This window comes from Spermophilus citellus (genome assembly GCF_964194105.1).
Source record: "Spermophilus citellus genome assembly, chromosome: 5".
NCBI lineage: Eukaryota > Metazoa > Chordata > Mammalia > Rodentia > Sciuridae > Spermophilus > Spermophilus citellus.
Genome location: NC_138186.1, coordinates 60,141,934 through 60,165,787, shown reverse-complemented (window position 1 = coordinate 60,165,787; position 23,854 = coordinate 60,141,934). Strand labels below are relative to the sequence as shown.

The 23,854-nt window shown below is 34.8% G+C and overlaps 1 protein-coding gene across 1 annotated transcript in view; it reads right to left on the bottom strand.

The window, feature by feature from the left end:
- Nucleotides 1–1,538: 1,538 nt before the first annotated feature.
- Nucleotides 1,539–23,854, bottom strand: part of CDC5L (cell division cycle 5 like) — a 48,506-nt gene continuing 26,190 nt past the window's right edge. Inside the window, exons 11-16 of the mRNA XM_081295572.1 lie at nucleotides 21,551–21,715; nucleotides 20,279–20,359; nucleotides 19,752–19,994; nucleotides 15,666–15,863; nucleotides 3,072–3,284; nucleotides 1,539–1,966 (exon numbers count right to left, since the gene is read on the bottom strand). Of these exons, the coding sequence (XP_081151698.1) occupies nucleotides 1,862–1,966; nucleotides 3,072–3,284; nucleotides 15,666–15,863; nucleotides 19,752–19,994; nucleotides 20,279–20,359; nucleotides 21,551–21,715 (1,005 nt within the window). The 3' untranslated portion in view covers nucleotides 1,539–1,861. The remainder of the gene's footprint in view (nucleotides 1,967–3,071; nucleotides 3,285–15,665; nucleotides 15,864–19,751; nucleotides 19,995–20,278; nucleotides 20,360–21,550; nucleotides 21,716–23,854) is intronic.

Sequence of the window (23,854 nt, the reverse complement as noted above, 5' to 3'; positions counted from 1 at the left end):
CATTATCATTTACAATTGTTCTAAACATATCAGCCAACAAAACATGCAATGAAAATGAAATAAATGTATTAAAGAAATATTATCATTATCCTAGAAAACCCAGGAAAAATTTCTAGAAAAAGTAGAACCAAGTGACTAGATACCAAGAAAATATCAATTTATGCTCTAAGACTACATAAGTATTACCTGGCAAATCTCTCCACCTAGCTCCATCCTCCTACCCCACTCCACCCAGCCTCAACCGGTTTGAGACCCTATTACTATTTGTCTAGTTTACTCCTTAATTAACTGGCTTCCCTATCTTCAACTAAGTGAGACATTACGCAATATGGCCAGAAGTAATGTTTCTAAAAAAAATCAGATCTGTCATTCCTTTCTTTAGAATGTTCTCATATAACTTCCCTTTGTACTTAAAATAAGACCCAATTTCTTACCATGTCCTTATACATGTGGGCCTATTCAATCATACCATACTAATGCCCCTAGGATGTGCTTTCTTTGAATCTCACGAGGACAGCTCTTTCTAAAGTGGCAATCCCACATTATGGAAATGTTAGATCTTTCATAAGATCTCTTTGATAATATCATCCTATTTTAATTCTCCCCATAAAATCTAAAATTTCCTCCATAAAATCTAAAATTCATGATCTGAACATGTTTAGTATTCCTTCCCAACTAATGTCACTGAGAGAAGAACTTTGTTTTAAAAACTGTTCATCTCCAATACTCAAATCACTGACACATAAAGAGTCACCCCAAAAAATATGAATTTTAAATTGTCTGTCATTCTCAACAGACTGTAAGGGCCACAAAACCAGAACCAAGACTACTTTAATCTTTGTTCTATCTCCAAGACTCTAGCACAATACACAGCTGGTGAATGAGTGAGTGAATGAATGGATGAATAAATGAGTGCCTCCTTCCTCCTTCCAGTCCCTAATTTCTAAGATTGAGCAAACTTTTTTGTGAGTCCAACACATAATTTGGCCTATACTGAGCTTGTAAGCAACTAATACTGTACTAAATAATTTTATATGAATTGTTATAAAATTAGATCTTCCTAGTGCTTGCACATGAAATAATTATTTAATGTTTTCATCTCTTATTTATTCCCCAAATTCTATAGCTGTGTAATTGACCTGTTAAGCCAAATACAGAGCTTTAATAAAATATGATGGCTTTGTTGAAATCAACTTTTAAGATGGCCTTTGTCAAAAACATAATTACAAGAAAATAACAGGTCAAGGAAAATTAAATCTTTCAAGTTATAATCCATACACTGTCTAAGTAGCTGACAAAGAGGCCTTCCCTAAAGTGACACTGAAAAAAAAAAACAAATCTGAGGTATTAAGAAGTTAATCTAGTCAGTGTAGAGAAATGACCGCTCTATGCTCTATATAGGGTTGCCTCTTGAGAATTGAAGACACTGGATTGTCATTCTGGTTACCTACGACTTATTCATTAAATGTGACACAGAGTACAAAGTTGCTGATTTGTGGGAACTCTAATTACTTTAAACAAAAGGCTACATTCTCAAATTTTTATATTTTATTTTTATTCAAGGGTTTACTCACAGGCAGCAATTTAGAGTCAGACTTTTTAAATTAAAAGGCCAAAACTAAAAATTCTTGCGAACATGACACTGATAAAAGAATCATCATCTTAATAATTTAAACCCTTATCCGTCCTGGTGCATTAAAAGTCTTTAACATAGAATGTAAGATCAATATCATTTAAAATAAACAACCAAAAAACCACAGATGGTGAGTAAATTTGTCAATGAAGATAAACATCAGTTTCAGCTTTGCAGAGTATGAAAACCAGCAATTAATTTGTCCTGTGACAGAATATAAACTGTGCTTCAGAATTTTGACTGTAAAGTCTCCTTCTCCAGCAGTAAATCAGCATATCTATGCTGAAGCTCTTTCTCTCTGTCCTGTTGTCGCTGCACATCTTCTTTTAGGCACTTGAAGAGATAAAAACATTAAATAATTATTTTATGTGTAAGTACACTGAAAATTAAAGATATCTGATGCTACTTTGTCATCTTAGCAACAGCTGGGAGGCACACATTCCCCAAAGAGAAACAAACAGAGCAAATACTTTCGCTGTAAAACCAGTACTACAGCCATACTTTGCTTTGGTTTTATGATTACCACCTTGTAAAATATTTGCAACCTGGAATAAACAAGCCAGTACTGACCTATCGATAACCATAAATGCACTAAAATAAGCCCTGACTGTCCTTTTAACTGGGCAGGAACTGTCATGCACACTTAGGAGATAAATCTAAACCACACCTGGCCATTTGATGTTCTGGAATAACTAGCTAGGTTCCCAGCATCCCAAGTTATAAAACAAAAGGGCACTGCTTTAGCTGCTCCTCATAGAGCAAATGGGATGCAATTAAACTGTAGGGGGACAAATCACAAGAATCAGTTATTCCATATTTTCTCTTGTGTGCAGAAGCTAAAGAGAAAAAAGGAACAAAAAGGGGATCTCATGAAAACAGAAAGAAGAACAGTAAGATCAAGAAAGGGGATCAGAGGAGGGATAGGGGAAGCACTGAGGGTGGTATTGAGCAAATTATATGTATGTATGAATGTGTCACAATGAATCACACTATTCTATACAATTAAAATAAAGCACTAAAAAAGAGTTTTTCCATTTCACAGTGTGTCAATACATAAGAAAGAAAAATAAGATTGTCCTTGGAGCCATCATTTTCCTGGTCTAGCCATCTACACATAGGCAGGTCTAAAATAAAAAGTCAAAAAGGGGAGACTCTTCTTGAAAAAGGCCTGCCTTTTTATATTGTTATCTGGCCAAATTATATTGTTATCTTGAGTGCATGAACGAAAATCTAACAACAAACTCCACCATCATGTACAACTATAATGTACCAATAAAAATCTGAGAACACATAAATTTTTTTAAAAAAAAGAAAGAAAGAAAAAGACCTGACAATACCAACTTCAGATACCCTGCATAAGAGAAAGAAAAAGGAAAGCTCTATTAATTCTTTTCAGTTGTCCTTCTAAGCAATGTTTTGAGGCAAAATGAAATATTACCTCTAGCCTCCGGGGAATAGCAGAATCTTCATGTTTTTTGAGTTCTTCAAAAGTGCGTAACTCTAAGTGAGCCTGCTCAATTTGGTCCCACAAGTCATTCAACTGTTTCATGAGCCCCATAGCACGAGACTGGTAACCTCCAAGCAAAATTTTCATCTTCTTTTCCATTTTTGCAGCTCTCTTAGCTTCCGTTGTCATGTGACCCCTGTTTATCTGAGGAAGGGGAAGATACATAGACATACATTTAAATAATAGTCAAAATAGTACCACTGATTCATCTATGTGCCTCAAAACAAAACACACTAGAGCTCCTTCTATCTCACCTACTATAACACGGAATTAGGAAGAATTTATCTTGCACCTGGTGAGTTTTCCAGGTTAGTCCTAAATAATCTATTATCTTTTTTTTTAATATTGATTTAGATGTTGATGGACCTTTATTCTATTCATTTATTTATATGCTGTGCTGAGAATGGAACCTAAGCTAGGCAAGCGCTCTACCACTGAGCCATAAATCCAGCCCAATCTACTATCTTTTATAACAACTTCACCCATCTCAAAGAAGGCTTGATTTTCACAGTATGGGAATACTCCTGTCTAATTTATGAAAATGGCTTCTGCTATTGTATTGTTTCTGTATCGATTTTGGACTGGCAGCAAGCAGCCCATGTTCATCATTTATATCTGCACTTCTAAGCTGGGCATGATGGCACATGCCTGTAATCCCAGTGACACGGGAAGCTGAGACAGGAGGATGGTGAGTTCAAAGCCAGCCTCAGCAACTTATCAAGGCCCTAAGCAACTCAATGAGACCCTGTCTCTAAATAAAATATGAAAAAGGGCTGAGGATTTGGTTCAGTGGTCGAGTGCCCCTGAGTTCAATCCCTGTACCCAAAACAATGCACTTCTGTATTATATATGTACAGTCTGTTTTTAGTAAGTGGATAATATGTCATCCAATTAATATACCACAGTTAGAACCAAATATAAAATCCCCTCAAACTACTACATCCTAATTCTGGCATGAAATTCATAAAAGGAAAAGGAAATCAATGACGCAATTTTTAATTTGAGACGTTAAAAGATAAAATAAAATTAAGAGAAATGAGTGCTTTACTATTAAATATGTACATGGAACAAAGTTGGTACCTTCTCAGATCACTCTAAATTAAGGGAAAAATTAAAATATAAAAATTCACAAAAGAATAGGAAAGAGACAACAATTAACAGAGGAAACATTTCAACAAAATTCTGGAGCATGTATACTGATTCAGGACAGCAGAGAAAGCCCCAGCTCAGAAAAGGAATGAGAAGAAGCAAGGGTGTAATGCAGAATCCCATAAGCACAATATCATCTCTAGGAACAGAGTCTACATCCCCACAATATAATCACCTCACATTTTAACGTGATCTGCAATTATGAGGTCAAAGCCTTAGGAATAATTACTAAAGCTGTGTTAATTTCTCTGGGTCTGTCAGCTTCTCCCCTACCACTACCACCACCACCTCCTTCTTCTTCTTCTTCTTCTTCTTCTTCTTCTTCTTCTTCTCTCTCTCTCTCTCTCTCTGAAATTGATTCCATCAAGTGATTTCTATAAGAAACCAGAACTAGGTAGTTTCAGGATAATCTATACCCAAATGATACTCTGCAATGTGTAGTACAAAATTATGTATTTAAGAGCACCTTATGACAAGGAAGACAATGTGATAATACAATTATTCTTTCTTTTTCTTTAAACTATTTTTTAGTTGTAGTTAGACACATATCTTTATTTTATTTACTTATTTTTATGTGGTGCTGAGGATCAAACCCAGTGCCTCGCACGTGCTAGGCAAGCGCTCTACCACTGAGTACAGCCGCAGCCCCCAAATATTATTTTTTCTCAGATATTAAATGTGGGGTGAGAAAACATGGTATGCAGAAATGGCACCATGGAGAAAAATACTGTCAAATGCAAAATCCTGACATAAAAATCATACCTAGGATATTTTGTAAGTGTTAGAAACAATAAAAATCACCAGAACACATAATTTTCGATGACAACAACTCTTGAAACATCCACTTCAATGCCTAACATCTGATTTCAAAACAAACAGGTACAATCTCAGCGCCTTATGATCAGAATATGCCAGAAAAAAAAAAAAGTCAAAGTATAGTATTTCTGGAAAAGTAGCATTTCATACCTATCCATCTTTACCTTAGTCAAAGTAAAATGGGGGAGGAGGATGGCATTGCAGGCATATGCCTTAGGAACAGGAGATGGATCTAAAATTGAATAATCCTCCTTTAAAATCACTTATTTCTTCAGCATTTTATAAAAGTTTTTATTCTTCTTCAATTGAAAAGTAAATCCATGTAAACTGTTAATATCATTTATAAAGAACCCATTGTCCTCAAATAGGTAATAAATCAAAGTTAAGTTCTATGGCACAATATGTCTTCTAGAAGTGTCATCAAATACTGGTGAAGGTAGGCAGCATGGTATAGCAGATAAAAGAGGCACTCTTCCTACCCAGCAGGGCCACCCAGCTTTTTTGAGCTGATGCAAGTTATTTAACCTCTGTGTATGCATTTCTCTCTCAGTAGTAAAATGGCAGTCATTGCTAAAAGTTATTATGAAGTTTAAATCAAATAATATATATATAAACCCTTGGCCACGCACGATCTGGTATTGAATGAGCAGTCAACAAATGTTCACTCTGATTACAATTATTATTTTACAGATACTATGAAGTTCAACCATTTTGCTCTCTTCTAATGACTAAGGGATTACAGAGGAGATTTTAAAATCTTCTTTAAATTCCTTCCAACTTTAATAAGAGACTTTGTGGACCCCTCCTGGAAATAAAACAAGGACAACAGCTGTTCCTTCTTTTTAAGTGGGAAGTCTGCCTTTTGAGAAATGCCAGATCAAATAACATACACAGGACCTCTGTCCTACACAGTGATATTATTAGAACATGGAACTTGAGGTGTTCTTCAACTCTACAGGAAGATTTTCTAACCCTAAAGTTCAAATGAGGTGAAGAAAGTATCCAAGTACACTGACCCAGCAATTTTGCTCCACGTACACCAAGAGAACTGAAAACATGCCCACACAAAAACCTCAACCCCACTGTTCATAAGCAACACTATTCATAGTAGCCAAAAGGTAGAAACAACCCAAATATCTATCAACTGATAAATGGATGAACAAAATGTGGCATTGGCTATACAATGAAATACTATTCAACCATAAGAAGAAATGAAGTATTAATATACGCTGCAACATAGATAAACCTCGAAAACATCATGTTTAGTGAAAAAAGCCAGCCACGAAAGACAATTAGATGATTACACTTACATGAAATGTCCAGAATAGGCAAATCTACAGATTTAGAAAATAGATTAATGGTTTCCTAAGGATGGACAAGTTGTGGAAAAACAGGGAGTGACCACCAACAGGTACAGGATTTCTTTCTGAAGTGATGAAAATCTTCTAGAATTGACTAGTGACAGCTGTACAACTATGTATATACTAAAAACCACTAAATTGTAAACTCGAAATATTTAAACTGTATGGTATGTGATTTATATATCAATAAGGCTATTATGAAAACAAAGCACCCAATTAGTAAAAACATTATCTCCATGGAAAAAACAATCCTCATCATCAATTTTTCTGGATATAAAATATAAGAATCCCTTCCCCAAACCCCAAAATCAAAGTAGTAGTTTCTGAGCCTAAACCTTAGAAAGGTGGTAGGCAAAAGGAGCAAGAATGATTTTAAGACAAAATTTCCACCCTCATAAATTTTACAGCACAACCAGAGACAATAATTTGCACTCGTCTTCTCCCACTTCAAATATTCCGTGTGCATGTCTTTTTAAATCAGAGGCTTTCAACCAAGACTAAACTTAAAATTACCCGTGGAGCTTTTAAAATATGCCAGTGGCAGTGCCAGTGTCCTAGCCCTAAACTCCAATTTAAGTGGTCTCAGACCTTTGGTCTTTAAAGTCCCCAAATGATTCTAACAAGCAATTAGGATGAAGAACTGATGCTGACAGTCATCCCAGGAGCCATCCCAGGAGCTAGACATGAGCTGTTTTCTCAACTGCACCCACTAAAAAGTCCCCCTTCCCAACAAGGAATGAACAATTAATTCCATGAGGTTCCTTGTACTACACTTCAGCATGTTCTGAGAATACTCATATTAGACATTCCAATTATAGGTGGATTTAAACACACATCCAAAAAAATTAAGAGCATAGAATTTCAAATTAATACAGTGCTTTTTAAAAATTAGTCATACAAATTAACATGACTGGCTAAGATAATTCTATTAGCTTTACACTGACTGCTCTCCATGGATATTCAATTTCCAACTTGGTGTAACAGCTTAATACTTATGCTCAGAAACTGTTTAATTAGTCATCAAGGTACATTTAGTATTATTAGTACCCTGTATCTGGGAATTACCTCACCTCATCCAGTTAAGTCATTCATTTACTACTCCCAAACCACCGGAGATTTTAAAACTTCAAAGTTGTTAGTTTCCATTTACTGCCAATAATTACATTTAGCTCAAACTTCATAAAAGTCTTTTGGCTCGACTATAATGTGCTACGATTCCAAGCAAATATGGAAATAACTTTATACAATAGTAAACTTAAGCACAGGAAAAAATTAATTTAGCTAAAAAACTATAAAGTTCAGTTGTCAGACATATAAAGAAGAAATGGAAGATAGCTTTTAATATTTGGTTTTAGTTATCTTACACCTGCTGCCTGATAATTAAAGTGTAAAGAAAGGTATCAGCATGGTTTGTAAAATGCTCAATCTATGACTGCTTAATACACTTTAGAAGCATGAAATACACAGAGGACAGAGCAACTTTAAGTCATCTTCACCTTTGCCCATACAAAACCTTACGGTTTACAATACAAAGAATCATCAGGGAAAAAAAAGTCATATTTTTAAGTTCTTTTTTTTAAAAAAGGTAAGCATTAGCAACTGAAGGACGAGTTATCCTGAAGAAAACAATATGTTTATGGAGGTTTTATTGCATCCAATAGCTGATTTGTCAAAGGGTCTCCAAGAGAAAGCTTCTTAGACCATTATATCTCAGACCTTACCAAAATTTTTCCAAAAATGCTATTCAATCTTTGTACAAAAATGAGGTGAGCACCTCTAATCTGAAATCTGAAATGTTCCAAAATCCAAAACATTTTGATCCACCTAACTTCATCTGACAGGCCACAGTCAAAATACATAAAATTATTTAAAATATTGTATAAAGTTACTTTTAGCCTACGTGTATAACACATATACGAAATATATATGAATTCTGTGTTCAGACTTGGGTCCTCTCCCCAAGATATCCTGCTATATATACACAAATATTCCAAAATCTGAAACCCAAAACACTTTCAGTTCCAAGCCATTTCACATAAAGGACAATCAGCCTGCATGTACTTACAGATATACTTTAGAGTCTTCTTAAAACATCTAATATGGTATTGGAGCTGAGCTGAGACCAGATCTCATGCCCAATTCCCTACTTAACCTCACCTAACCCTTTTTCAGGTGAAATATGTTTCTTTCATTACCATGAATTTGATGATCATTAAAAGGGCCTCAGGGCAGTTACCTGCTCTAGCCTGTAATATGTCAGGAACTTCACAAGGGCAAACTAGTCAGTATCAAGACTATAGTCTGAAAAAACAATGACCTCTGTTCTTAAGATTTGCAGAACTGAAAAGCATCTTATGACAAGGCAATCAGGATCAGATATGCATCATTTGGTCACCAACCTCTATAAACTGCTTCTTAATCAGTCTTCTGGCAAAATGGATGTGAACAAGAGTCCTCCATCTTCTCAGTGAGCTGGCTTTCTTTCTTTCTCTTTGGTATTGGGGATTGAACCCAGATGCTTTACCACTGAGCTATATCCCCAGCCCTTTTTAAAAATGTTTTATTTTGAGACAGGGTCTCAATAAGGGTAAAATTCAATCCAAAGCAGATGAATAGAAATATACGTAATATATAAATGTGTAGAGAGATCAATGCTGACAAATTTTATGCATCATAATTCTATTTTATAAGATCTGGAATTTGCTTCAAAATAACAGTGAATGGGAGACTTAAACTAGTGGCTATACTCTGATGCCGATTATAGCCAGGTAATACATGAGGAATCATTAAACTAGTCCACTTTAAGGTATGTTTTTAAATCCCTGTAATAAAAATTTCTTTTTTAATTTAAATTTAAGCCAGGCACTGTGGTGCATGTCTGTTAACCCATCAACTCAGGAAGCTGAGGCAGGAGGATCTCAAGTTTGAGACCAGCCTCAGCAACTTAGCAAAACCCTGTCTCAAATTTTTTTAAAAATTTCAAAACGGCTAGGGATGTAGCTCAGAGGTAAAATGCTCTTGGATCTAATCCCCAGTCCACAAAATTAATCATTAATTTAAAATTCAAGTTCAATATCTATTCTACCACCAATCATGGAACATCGATATAATAAAATATATCAGACATTAATTAAAATTTACAAGTATGACCATTTCAGCATACAAAACAATTACATGAAATGTTCAATTAAGTGCATGATGTAAAATTCATTTATAACCAAAATCAGCTTTAAACATCACTCAGAGATATAGATGTCTTTCATAAAATCAACCCATGTCTCAAACTTCAGACATATTCAAAACTTACAAAATATAAAAACTTAGCCACCATTGTTCAAGTGAACTTACTTCTTGATACTCCCTAGTAACAAACCAAGTTTAATCCAATTTAGGCAACTCCAAAGATATATAGACTTGTGCAAACTTGTGACAAAATTTCCACTTTCAGTTTGTTAGTGTTTCAGTTCTCCATTATTGCAAATTCACATTCTCATTAAATAAACACTATTACCCACCTGAATTTTACAGATAAGAAAATCTGAGACTCAGATAAGAAAATCTGAGTTAAGTAACTTGCCCTAGGCCACACAACCACTAAGCAATGATGCTACTGCAGCTGTGTCTTACTTTAAAGCCCAAGATATCATTCCATATTACTGCTAATAAACCAGGTATCCTCCTTGCCCTATAGCCCCAGAAATGCAAACATGCCTAAAGAAATTCAAGCTGTGGTACTGAATGGCTTAATGCCACCAGAGAGCTCCCTGAAACACAAATTATTCTAAACACATGTAAACTATACTTTAATTAATGGAACTGCCCATCATTCTTCCCCTAATATAGATATTAACCTGTATAAGAATTTTGACACTTGAGAAAAGCTAAAAGCTAAGTTTCCCCAGATTATGTTTTAAAATTTCTAATTCTTTTATTCTTTTTTAAAAATACTTTTTTAGTTTTACATGTACACAATATCTTTATTATTATGTGGTGCTGAAGATCAAATGAAGTGTCTCACATGTGCGAGGCAAGCACTCTGCCACTGAGCCACATCCCAGCCCTCTTTTATTCTTAATAAGCTATAAAACTATAGAAAAATAAACCTCTCCTCTCAGAAAAATTTCACAGGAAAAAAAAAGGGTTACATTTAACTTAACTTTTTAAGAAGTAGGGCAAAATACATAACTAGTGTTTAATTATTTGGAGACTTTGCTGAAGCTGATCTTTGCTAAAGAATTTAAATGAGAGTAAATGATAAAGTTTCTCTTTTAAAAAAATTATATCTACAATAGTATACTGTTAAATGATAAATGTAGTATAGGATGACCCCAATTTAGTTTTAAAACACCTTCCTCCCTTCATCTGCACATTGGGGGAAAAAAGATTACATACATGTCTGTGTGTACAAAAATATTTGAGGTGATTATGGCTGGACAGTGGACGACTTCTATATTTTTACTATTTCACTTAAATTTTCTACAAAGCACAGGTATTATTTTTAGAAAAACGTCTAAAAATGTTATTTTTAAAAAATGCATAGAAGAGAAGCTGTCTAAAAAGGACTGGCCAGAGACCAGTGGAAAACCAATGATCCCCAGGAGATGAATCAGTGGAACCATAAGTGTTTCCTCGGGTCATTACAAAAGAGAGCTGTATGGGACTTATAAAAGTGTAATTGTTACTTTCAAGCTCACTGAGTTTGTTAAGGTTACTAAGCTTAAGTAATTCCAAAATAAACACATTATCCTGGGTCTCCAATACTGTCTTCAGTAAAGTCTGTTACAGTGAGGTTCAGAAAAATTAAGAGCATCCCTCATTGAAACTCTTGCTTGGGGGCCCAGAATATAACCTTATACTACTGTAAAAACAGGTTTAAGAATACACAAAATAAATACACTGTTGATGGCAGCTCCACTTCCTAGTCCATCATTCAGCAATATGATCCTATAATAGCAAAGATGTGGTTCAATCACCAAAACATTTGCAAATAAGAGCCTGTGAGTGACTTTCCTTTCATCTCCATACTCCTCACTAGCATTCAGTTTTTTCAGTGAACCTTCCCTTTACTGATGAGATACAGGTCCAAGTAAGTGATTACTGTCATCATATATCAGAGTTAGCAACCATCCGACTGAATCCCTGCAAAGCAAGTTAACCAGTGAGGGAAAACCTACTAAAAACCTTTCCAAGGGTAGTAATAAACTAACAAAGCAATGCAGAGCACTTTATAGTTCCATAGGTTAGGAAATAAAACATGAATTGCCCGAAACAAATTCAAGAAGTAAAATGGTTGTACCAAGGAGGTCCCTGGACCAGCTCTCAGAGTTCTTGCTAGAGACAACTAAGAAATGTGTCAATACCTTAAAGGGCTATGGCAGAGAGCAGAACTTGGGACACAATATTCCAAAGAACTGTGAACTCCTCTCCTACACTACACACTCCAGGGAACATAAGCATAAACTGCTGTGATACTTCCAACACGGAACTCTCTAACCAGCACTGCCCACCAACTTAATCTTTACCCTAAGTTTTCACTCTAAAGTATTAAGGAAATCTTTTTCTGTGTAAAAATATCTGACTTAATGAAAATCACTGAGAAAATGGGATCCATTGTACAGCCAATTCTGCTGAAATATAATCCTCAGGAAAGTCAGGGGTCCTCAGAAGAGTTTTACAAAAACACTGAGAAGGATTTTAAATGTGTTATCTGTGTTCTTTAAGTTACTTTATTTCCAAGAAGTCAATGTTACATAATATTTCTTGACTACATTGACTGTGCCAGTGAAATACAGGAAGAAGTATTACTTCTGGACCTAGTTTCTACCTCTAAGGAAAGCCTTTCCATTTTTACAGCTAACATGACAAAATCCACTTTTCAGCCAAACTTCCCCAACACAGCAGTTTAGATACTATTTCAAATACTATTAAATTTAATGGCAGATCTAAATTCAGACTTTTCATTTCACTTTTGCACCTACTGGAAATTATTTCACTCAAAATAATTATGTCTTCAGATGATTTCCTATTTCCACTTAAAGTGGAAACAAATTAGAACACTTCAAATTCTATTTGCACTTCCCAAACACAAAAATGACTCATTTGCTGGCATCATCAGAAAATGAAGTTCTCCACATTAAGCATTTTCCAGATAACTAAAGCCCACAAAAGTGGAGAGCTCATCTATCTCGTTCCCCACTATGTCCGCCAGAGCCTAGAACAGTATCTAGATGTTCAGAAAGTCACTAAATGCAAGAGTAAATTTTTGTTTTGTTTACTTTTGTAAAACTCTTTTATTTTTAACCATTTGATGAAAATTTCCCTACAATGAATTACAGTCATTCCTCCTTTAAAAAAAAAAATAAAAAAAAAAAAAAAGACACTGAACAGAAATCAAGACTTTCTTCTTACTTTGGGTATCACTAGAAATGGCAATCACTCCACTCTGCTATCAGACACTTAATCCTCTGAAGCTATTAAAATGCACAGGACTTTTTGCTACCATGTTAAAATGCCCTCCATGCTATGTTTTTCCTTTTCTCATATGAGCTATCATGTCTCCTTGCTGCTGCTGCTGCTGCTGCTGCTGCTGCTGCCGCCGCCGCCGCCACCACCGCTGCCACCACCACCCCTGTCTTTTACACACAAATGTCTGGCAAGGTTCTGAAGTTAAATCTGTCTCTAAAGCAGAATAAAATATATGGACTTGGGTTACAATTCTACTTCTGAACTGTTTCTACAGATTCTATGTATTTAACAGACTCTGTGCACGGGTATGCATATACACACACACACACACACATTCTCTCTCTCTCTCTCTCTCTCTCTCTCTCCCGAAAATCTGAGACGGTTCTGTTAATTTTAAATGGGTATCTTAAGGACTTTCATTTAAGTGCTAAGTTTCAAATATTAATCATGAGTAATGGCTCAAAAAGTAGCTCCAATATAAACCTCAGGGCACATACACTTAGAAGACACCATTTTAAAGCTGGGTCTCATCTTGCTTGATAGGCTGTGATAGGGCCACAATTTAGATTCACTGTTCCAAAGTTCATGGCAGCAAAAATCAAACACACTGGCAGCCATGGTGCACTATGCTTGCCCAGAAAGGCCTGTCTCCCTGAACCTGAAAGTGGAAAGGATAATTTAAGTGTAGCATTTAGTTTATACAATACAACTGGGGTTCCTTCCCCACAACAAACTTTGAATAATGTTTATAATTTAGCAATCAACTGAAATGATGAAAGAAGTACCACAATTGAAATAAAATATTTATGTATTTTAAACCAGTAAAGCTGTGTCTTCAAAAGCAAAGAGAAATACAGTTCTGAATTAGGGATGGATACAAATAAAATGGGGGATTTGTTTATTTGGGTCTTTGAGTTGTTTTTCTTCTTCTCAAAGATTTAATGAACTTTCATTTGAAATAAGCATAGTTTACTAAATTAAAGGATCTGATTAAGTATTCCTTAAAAGTAACTAGCTGGATAAACAATAAAGCAAGTTATCCAGGAGTCAAGAAGAGAAAAATTACTCCAGACTGTTTTATGAATATTCTTCCAAAGTCACCAATCCTTCAACAAAAATAGTTCAACGGAAGATTTCAGTTCCTGGTACTGAACTGAACAAAGAGAACCACATGTTTTTAATGGTTGCTCATAAACGACCCAAATAAATCTCCAAAAGAACAGCAGTGGTTCTTTCTGTATTTTTCCCTTCAAAACTCACAAGACCAATTCAACATCTAAATAAAAATTACTGTACTTTATGGCACCACTCACTTTGTGACACATTTATTCGCTGTCATGAAAGTTAGTGCCTCAACAAACTAAATGAGATTTAGGGAAAAACTTCTTTTTTTTCTTTTTTCTTTAAACAGCACAAAATGTCCTTGCCATTTGCGGCAGAAAGAGTTTACCCACCTCAAATAAGAAGATTTTCGAACTAAGTGAGAGACCTAAGTATTTATATATAAATGTTACAAGGAATATTTCCAAATAGCTTTCCAATCAATTATAATGCTGACCTTAGATCAGAATTACACTGCTAACTACCATTTATAGGAAACGAAGCCTACACAACAGAAATATAATATACAGTTTAACCACTGATGTTCTACTTTCCCCAACTTTAACTCAAAATTAAAACACAGAGCAACAGCACACCCTGCTGGAAGTTAATAACACAACTAGAATAATCAGCAGCCCTGAAACACTAATTTCCCACTAACTGAAAACATAGATTCATGGGCATTAACCATCAGATGCCTACACATATGATCTTAAAGGTTAAAGTAAGACTTAGAATAACTTTCAGATGAAAAGATACTGGTTTTTTCCTCCTCCTTTCTCTGGCTCCACCCACCCCCAACCACCTTAAGTAATTTTACTCTATCTGGATTTAACTCTAAATAAAAATATTCTCAAATCTGCTTTCTGTAAAGAAAAACTAATAATCTCATAAAAGAGGAAACTGAGGCCATTTTCTACATGAAATTGCTTTAAATGCCCCTTCTCCTTCCCATCCCGTCTTTTGTCTTTGATATATCCCTAAATACCACCATTAGGAATCCACAAGGCAGCCTGGAGGTCTATGAACCACAATTCACATGCCAGTGGCAAAATGCCTATACAGATTCTGGAATTCAAAACATGCAGACTATATTAAGAAACCACATGGCCATGAAACTGCATCTAGTATGTTTCAATGTTTTCTTAGACATGAAAAATCCTAGAAGCCATTGTCTAAGTAATCCAACTCCACCCTCTTAATTCAAATTTAAAGGAATCAGAGAATAGACAGAAAAATCTCAAGGTTTTTTAAATGTGCTATTTGGGCTATAAAAAGGAAACTCCTTGATACCACTGAAATCTCTTCATAGAGAAAAACAGACTGTTATATAGTATTAATCTATAGTATTCTGAGTGACCAGTTATCAACTTGGTGGCTACTCCCACATCTAAAAGGTACAGACTAACCTGTGGTTTACCTGCAGGGAGGACATTCTTTGGAAGGCCTGTAATTGTGTAAAACCAATGAACTGGGCCAAGAATGATCAAACACTTGAGTTTAGTTTTATTCAAAAATTGCAAAGGCAATAAGCAGCTCAGGTCTATTTTACTGAAATTGTAACCAGTGTCACTATTTACTTCATAATTTAAATCAAGATACATTTGAATTAGAATTTTAAAAGGATACCAACCTCAAGCCTCTTTTCAAGTGATTCAATTCTGTCCTTTTTGCTAGCTAGATTAGCCCGTGTATAGCGGCTCTGCCCAGGAAGATATAAAACTTGACTGTAGCATTCTTCCCACACCTGGTTATAAGCTTCACTGGAGAGTTCTCCATGACTCATTCCTTGTTTTACCACTTCCATCTCCTGCACCAGAACATCTTGGGCCTGTTGAGAATAATAATTTCAGTGAGTTTAAGTACTACAAATACTTGTCATCACCAGAAGAGAATTTTTAAAAGACTAGGTTTTTTTCCCTCCTTCCTTAGGCTAAAGGCAAGGAGTTTTGGTTGGCTGATCATTTTTTGGAGGAGGTGGAAGGCAATACCTAAGCCAATTGAGTTATTATACCTATAAGTGAATATAGACTGATTTTAAAATGTCAAGCATCTGTGTTTCCCCAATAGTACAAACATCTTTTGTTTTCACTCATTATAATAGCAGCTACCATTTCTTAAATCAATCATCTATAATATGTCAGAAACTGGGTTTAAAAGTTTTACATACATTATCTCCAAAGATCACAACTACGTTACAAAACAGCCAATATTCAATCACCTCAGTTTTCCATTGTTGTTGCTGTTTTGTTGTTTTTGATTTTTGGTACCAGGGATTGAACCCCAGGGGCACTTTACCACAGAGTCACAAACCCAGCCCTTTTTATTTCTGAGACAGGCCTCATTAAGTTGCGGAGGCTGGCTTTGAACTTGGAATTCTCCTGCCTCAACTTCCCAAGCTCTGGGATTACAGGCATGTGCCATCATGCTGGGCTTAACCTTGTTTCAAAGCTGTAAACTGAGGCTCACAGATTGTAAACTTGTTCAAAACCACATCGCTAGTAAGCAGATAAAGAAGGATCTAGGACAAAATGGCACAATGCTTGGGTGTGCTCCATCCACTTTCCCATTCCACCTCAAACTCATCACCTCACAGAATGGTGAAGGGGAATCAGGCCTCTTTTTGACGAAAGGCTTTTTTTCTATTCCTGAAAGAATACCTCTAACATTGCCAGATAATGAGACTGGAATCAAAAGTAAAGTTCATACAGCAGCTTTGGTTTGCTACAAAAGGAATAGTTTAAAATGACAGGATGACAAGGAAAGGAGCAAGACAGGCCTGGGTTATCATAGCTTTAACATTTGAGTAGCTTTCTGAATTGCTTAATTTCTCTGAGCCCATTTCTCATCCATAAAATGGGGATAGCACCTATCTGATATGTTTGTCATTAGGATTAAATGAACAATATATGCAAAGAGCTCAGTCCAACACCAGACACACAGAATTCCATGAACATATCATAAACCCATGTATCATGGCTAATGAAAAACTGACAACCGTCTTCTATGCCTTATAGAAGGTTTACAATCTTTCTGGTAATGTTGGAAAATAAATATATATCAAAATATTTTTTTTTTTTGTTAAAGAGAGAGTGAGAGAGGAGAGAGAGAGAGAGAGAGAGAGAGAGAGAGAGAGAGAGAGAGAGAATTTTTAATATTTATTTTTTAGTTCTCGGCAGACACAACATCTTTGTTGGTATGTGGTGCTGAGGATCGAACCCCGGCCGCACGCATGCCAGGCGAGCGCGCTACCGCTTGAGCCACATCCCCAGCCCCAAAATATGTTTTTAAAAAATCAAAAAAAATGCCCAAAAAAGCAAAATTTTAACAAAAATGAAAAAATTATGTCTATAGAAAATAAAGAACTGATAACTGTTAAGTAATACTTCTCAAGGGAAACAATGAAAACAAACAATAAATGAAAATCTGAAACCTCATTCAAAAAGGAATGGTACACTGTAGACAGTAAAAATTTATAAGTTTTGGCTCTTGTCATTAGGAAAGAATGTAGTACGTCATCTTTAAAGAGTAAGAATAAAGAATCTGCTTTGAAATAGCTGTTTCAAATTCTTTTTAGAACAAAGAGAAATTCACAGATTAAAAAAATGGGAGAATACTTAATATTGTTTCAAATAATCCCAAAGTAATACTTAGAATTATTATTTTTAAAGGTTGTAATAGAAAAATGTATCCCCTATAGAACCTCTAAAAGCAACAATGTGATCCTTGTTTCAGATTTGCATACATAAAATAAATTTAGGAATATTTATTTTCTAAATTCCTTTTCCTCATATTTTCACTCTAAAGAGGAAACTATTCAAGTATTGATTTCAGAACCTGAGTCTCAACTCTAATTCAATGATTAAATGAGCTTGACAGAGAGGAGGCATAGATGTCAATAGATGTCAGTTTCACTATCCCACTTACCAAAAATAAATAATGTCATTCAAAGTTATTCAGAAATCAGGGGCAAGTTATTAATAAACCCTCCCCCTTTCTCTACTGTCTAAAACTCCTATAAAAATATGTATTAGTTTATAGCAAGGAAAATAGTAAGAAACCAAGAAAGATATAAAGAGGAATAATGCAGAATAGAAGATAGGAGAAAGAATCCTGTAATTTCTCCCAAGTGTGCAGCAGCTCATTCCAAATTAGAGTCATCACTGCCTCTCAGGGTCTAATATTAAAGAAAAAAGACAAGTAAATGACTGCTTTACTTCTATCTTTGCCTATTTTTTGCTGCTAAAAAAGGAAACCACAGATTGGATGATCTTAAAAGAAAAGAAATTTCTTTCTCACAATTCTGGAGGCTAGGAAGTCCAAAATCACAGGGCTACATCTGGTAAGGCTTTCTTGCTACACTGTACCACGGCAGACAGTATCATTCCCAAGATAACTCACTCCAAATATAATCCATCTGCTCATGAAGGTATAGCCTTCAGACCTAACTTCTTAGAGGCTCTACTTCCTAATACTATTACAATGGCAATTAAATTCAACATGAATTTTAGAAGGGAGTTTCAAATCACAGCAGCTTCCAGCTAGGAAATAAACTATTTTCTTATGCTATTGTACAGATTTGTTGATCAAAGCAGAAAGAATAAAATGCATATCGTGGAAGAGATAGGATACAGACTTTATACAAGAAATTGTTTCCTTATATAAAAGGGTAGAGGGAAATCATATGAAGGGAATAAATTTCATAAAAAGTATTTCCTTTCTTGGAACAGAAAAACTGCTTAATCTATAATGTTTTTAAAGAATTTAATCTTTATTTTATTTATTTGGGTTTTTTGTTTTGTTTTTTTATGTGGCGCTGAGGCTCAAATCCAGTGCCTCGCCTGTGCTAGACAGGCACTCTATAACTAAGCTACAAACCCAGCCCATCTAAAAATATTTTTAAAGTAGACGGTCCCCAACTAACAATGGTTAGACTTTTTATGTTATTACAATGGTGTGAAAGCAATATACATCCAATTCAATCTGTACTTTAAATCTTGAATTTTTATCTGTTTCTAGGCTAGCAACAGGCAGGATAATACTTTCTTGAAAGGCTAATAAGCTGCTCCTCCCTTAGCTCCCCATCAGCCACGAGTTCATTCTACAGTGTACTGTGTTGATAAAACTATCATGTCTGGTGGGTTAGGTGTACTAAGTGCATTTTCAACTTAATGTACTAAGTGCATTTTCATCTTGTAATGGGTTTATCAGTACATAACCCCATCAAAAGTCAATGAGTGGGGGCTGGGGTTGTGGCTCAGTGATAGATCGCTCGCCTAGCATGCATGAAGCCCTGAGTTCGATCCTCAGCACCACCTAAATGTAAAATAAAGATATTGTGTCCACCTAAAACTAAAATATTTAACAACAACAAAAGTCAATGAGGATCTGTATATAAGTGAGCTTTAAAGGCATCTAATTCTTTTCAGAGACAGCAGAATTGAACACAGGAAGTGGCAACGGCAGCAATTACTGAACAAGCCAATACACCCATGAATCAAAACACCTTGCCACCAGAACCAGTGTTTAGCTGATACACATGTGGGGTGAGAATAAAGTATGTCCTTTTCCTAACACATCATAAACACTTATCACTTAACCAAATGCTTCAGTTGTTCATGAATATTAATGTGGCAAAATAAGTTCACATTTGTCCATGACACACAGCATCTAACAAATGCTTAAATCTCATGGCAGAAATATTCCTGCTCAATCATACCTTTTTCAGCTCTTCTTTGGAGAACTTTTCATAAGGGTTATGTTCCAGATAAGCAATGTGCTCAGAATTGTTAGTACCAAATACAACATTTTTTCCTTTTTTATTTCCAGATGGCTCATAGGGGTGATGTAGAAGGTCATAATGAAGCATTGTAATCATTTCTTTTTTGATTAGTTCTTCACTTTTCTGTAAATCTGTTAGAGGTGGTTCTACATTTAAGGGTCTTAGAATAGTTTCATTTACCTAAAAATTGTAAAACAAGTACAATTACCAAACATATCACTGCAACATACTAATGTTATTCCTTTTACAGCATGAATTAAATAGCAGTTTTACATTTTCAAAAGCATTTTTTCCCCTTCTAAATTCTTACTGGTATCAGTACATCATTTTAAAGACTACTGGGACTTGCTTTATTATATTCCAGGAAGTAGATGAAATTTTGCTTTACAGTCTTTATGAATGATATAAAAAGCATCAATCATATAAAACTTAAAACTTCATCAGTCAGAAATTTTAATACTTACTTCAGATGGTCTTGGCAAATCTTTCTGGACAGCTTTGTGCATTCGTTTCATTTCCTTTACCCGCTCTGCCTCTCGTATGGCCTAAACAATAATTTTATATCCATTATTGCAGCTATACAGTATTTGACACTTCTCAATAAAGCTGAAAACATTTCAGTCTGTAAGATCAATAATGTTCAAAAGCTAAATCTGTAGAAATTTGTGTAAGTTTGTAGAAAGGTAATAATAAGACCATGAAAATCTATCCGTTCATTCTCAATACAATAGAAACTAAGAAATTTCAATGTCTGCTACAGCAGTCTCCAAATTTATCTGGCTCTATGCATCAGACAACCACTTTTCTTGTCTAAATGAGAATCCTAAACACAAAGGAGATTTCCCAACAACCTTTTCTTTTAACCCCAAAGCTACTGACTTGTAATTTAAAAAGCTAGTCAACGTTTCCTGATTCTCAAGTTATATGGTAACGCATTAAAATTTCATGGCATTTCTGAGAAAGTAAATGTAATTCAAAGTAGCTGAGAAGGCAAAATATGAACAGTACCACCCACTATGAAAAAGTACATTCACATGGTTCTCCTCTAAAATATGATTTATATTGATATCATTCTCACATCAACCCTGAGATTAAAGCTACATAAAATCATCCTAAAATGGACGACCATGGGATTAACTGAAAGGGATCACATAAACTCAGTTTTAGTTTGGGATTTACTACCACTTACCAGCCATAAGACTTGGGAAAAGTTAACTTAATTCATTTAAGCCTGTTACCTCATTTCAAAAATAGAGCTAATACATTACTGGACTGTTATGTGCAAATGAGAAAATAATTAACTAAAGATATATTAGTACAATGTATTTACTGTATTTCCTGATATACTCTTCCCAATTTCCAAATCCATTTTTTATTAGTTTACACTGACTTAAATCTATTTACCCAACTAATCTAAGATCTACTTACTTTTAACATCTTTTCTTCACTAGATTGAAGCAATGGCTAAAAAATTATTTGCATTTTAGAGAAGCATAATGAATTTGACAGAGTACTTAAATTACTCTACATATATATACACTTCAAAAATACCCACCAAGAGACTGTGAGTATACCATGATTTATATCATTAATAACATTAATAATGTAATTTAAGATATTTTTTAAATATCAAAAAAACCTTCCAAGTTCTTGAGACATTTAACAATACTCATCATTCTTTAAGCCTCCTGACATATTTAGTCATACTCACTCTTCTTCACAGCACTATTACCCACCTGCTTTCGAGCATCCACGTCTGCAGCATCTTCAATGTAAGTATCATCCACTTCCCGGTCTTCGAGCTCCTTCTCAGCATTTTCAGGTAAAACAATTTCAAAATCATTCTTAGGGGCAGGAAGTCCCAACAACCCTAATCGGAGATGTTCCCGAGATTCTCTTTCCTGTAGAAAAGAAATGGTCCTTCTCACTCATACACATTAAGTACCCAATCAGTATTCTATAAAAATTTCCCCAAAAAAATTAGCCTAAAATTAATTCTAGAAAAATTATTCCTGGCTTCAGAGCTAAGATTTTTGTTTATTTTCTATCTGCTCCATATTAAGACCAATCAAAAGCTTTGACTTGTGATCAATGAAGATAATCTGGGATATTCCAATAGGATATTTGAAAATCACCTCCACTAGAACAGAAAAAAAAAAGACCAACTGGATTTTCATTTGAAAGAATATATATGTTTTTTGTACTTTCTCTCCCATTTAAAGAGTTTTTTTTAATATTTATTTTTTAGTTTTAGTTGGACACAATACATTTATTTTATTTTTTTTATTTTTATGCGGTGCTGAGGATTGAAACCAGGGCCCCACACATGCTAGGCAAGTGCTCTACTGATGAGCCACAACCCAGCCCCTAAAGAGAGTTTTTTGTTTTTTTTAAATATATATATATATATATATTTTGTTGTTTAAAGAGAGAGTGAGAGAGGAGAGAGAGAGAGAGAGAGAGAGAGAGAGAGAGAGAGAGAATTTTTAATATTTACTTTTTAGCTCTCGGCGGACACAACATCTTTGTTGGTATGTGGTGCTGAGGACCGAACCCGGGCCGCACGCACACCAGGCGAGCGCGCTACCGCTTGAGCCACATCCCCAGCCCCCTAAAGAGAGTTTTGTTGATACTAATAGAGCACATCGTGCCCCCAACAAAGCAAAAAAACTTATATACAATAAGAATTAAAATGCTCTTAAAGATAATCTATTTTATCATTCAGTGTAAATTATACTATATTAGCTAAAAGGCATTATAGTCTATAAAAACAACCAGTACTGTCATTTTCATCTTCATTTTTATTCATACTTTTCCACCGATGTACAAGCATTTCATCAGGCACCTAAATACTGAGTCTCAGTATTTTATTAAACCAGTGAATGAATTAATCAGTATCTTCTGCTGAACGTCAATTTAGACTTCTATGTTTGACTCTTAGTGGGTCCTTTGTGTGTACACTTCGTGTTCTCCTCAGTCCAGAAGATGTGAAAAGTTTTAATTCCAGGAAATCAAAAGCCATGTAATTGGCATATACATTTTATTTCTAATGAGATATTTACTTTCACATATACAAAATTATTTATGTAGCACTGCACTCACCCCACTACCCCACCCTGTGACTCACTGTTTTAAGCACAAGACAACATTTATTTTTTATAAAAATGCCAATCATAATGAAACATATTCATGTTTCTAAGTGTACTGGTGAAATGCCCAGATAAATTTCATGCCAAAAATCAGTATTAATAATACTGATAAGAGGTGTAGAAGATCTGTTGGAAGAATATATTTCTGACAAAGAAATTTAATAGCAAATGAAAAGAACAAACAGAAAAGTTAACTTGTCCTTGGACTAATAAAAAAAAATTCCCAAAGAAACCAGCTGATAGCCAAAGCTTTTCTCAATGCATCCTTGGCTCACCTTTCCAGTCTTATTTCCCAGTCCCCCTAGAATATAAACATTGTTAAAACAAAGGATAGCCCCTCAAATTTCTGATTTATGTTTTCCACACATAGGTTCTCAATTGTTTAATCCATATATAGCTTTTTTTTTTAAGAGTTGGCTTTAGTGGATATCAATTTAGGTGCTAAATCATAAATTAACTAAATCTGTATATGAAGTTAGAATTAATTTCTAAACTGAAGATAGATCAGTATCGCTGGAACTCATTTTTTTTAAACTTCACAGTGATTTTCTTTGGAATCAAATAAGGTCCAATAATGTATTTACTGTATTTCCTGATATACTCTTCCCAATTCCCAAATCCATTTTTTATTAGTTTACACTGACTTATGTAATAAAAGCAGTAAAATGGGCAGAAGCAAAAACTTTAACTATTTATAGTTAGCTTTCTACATCACCATATAATATATACAGAAGAAAATTTCACTGAAATCAACAACAAAAAAAATTAACTTGGCTTTGAGATCTAGGCTGTCCTAAATATATGGAGCAAGTAGAAGGATTCAGGCTCAAAATCTAATTGATGAGGCTTTAAAACTTAAAATTTCATTTATAGAAACAATTATTATTAAAA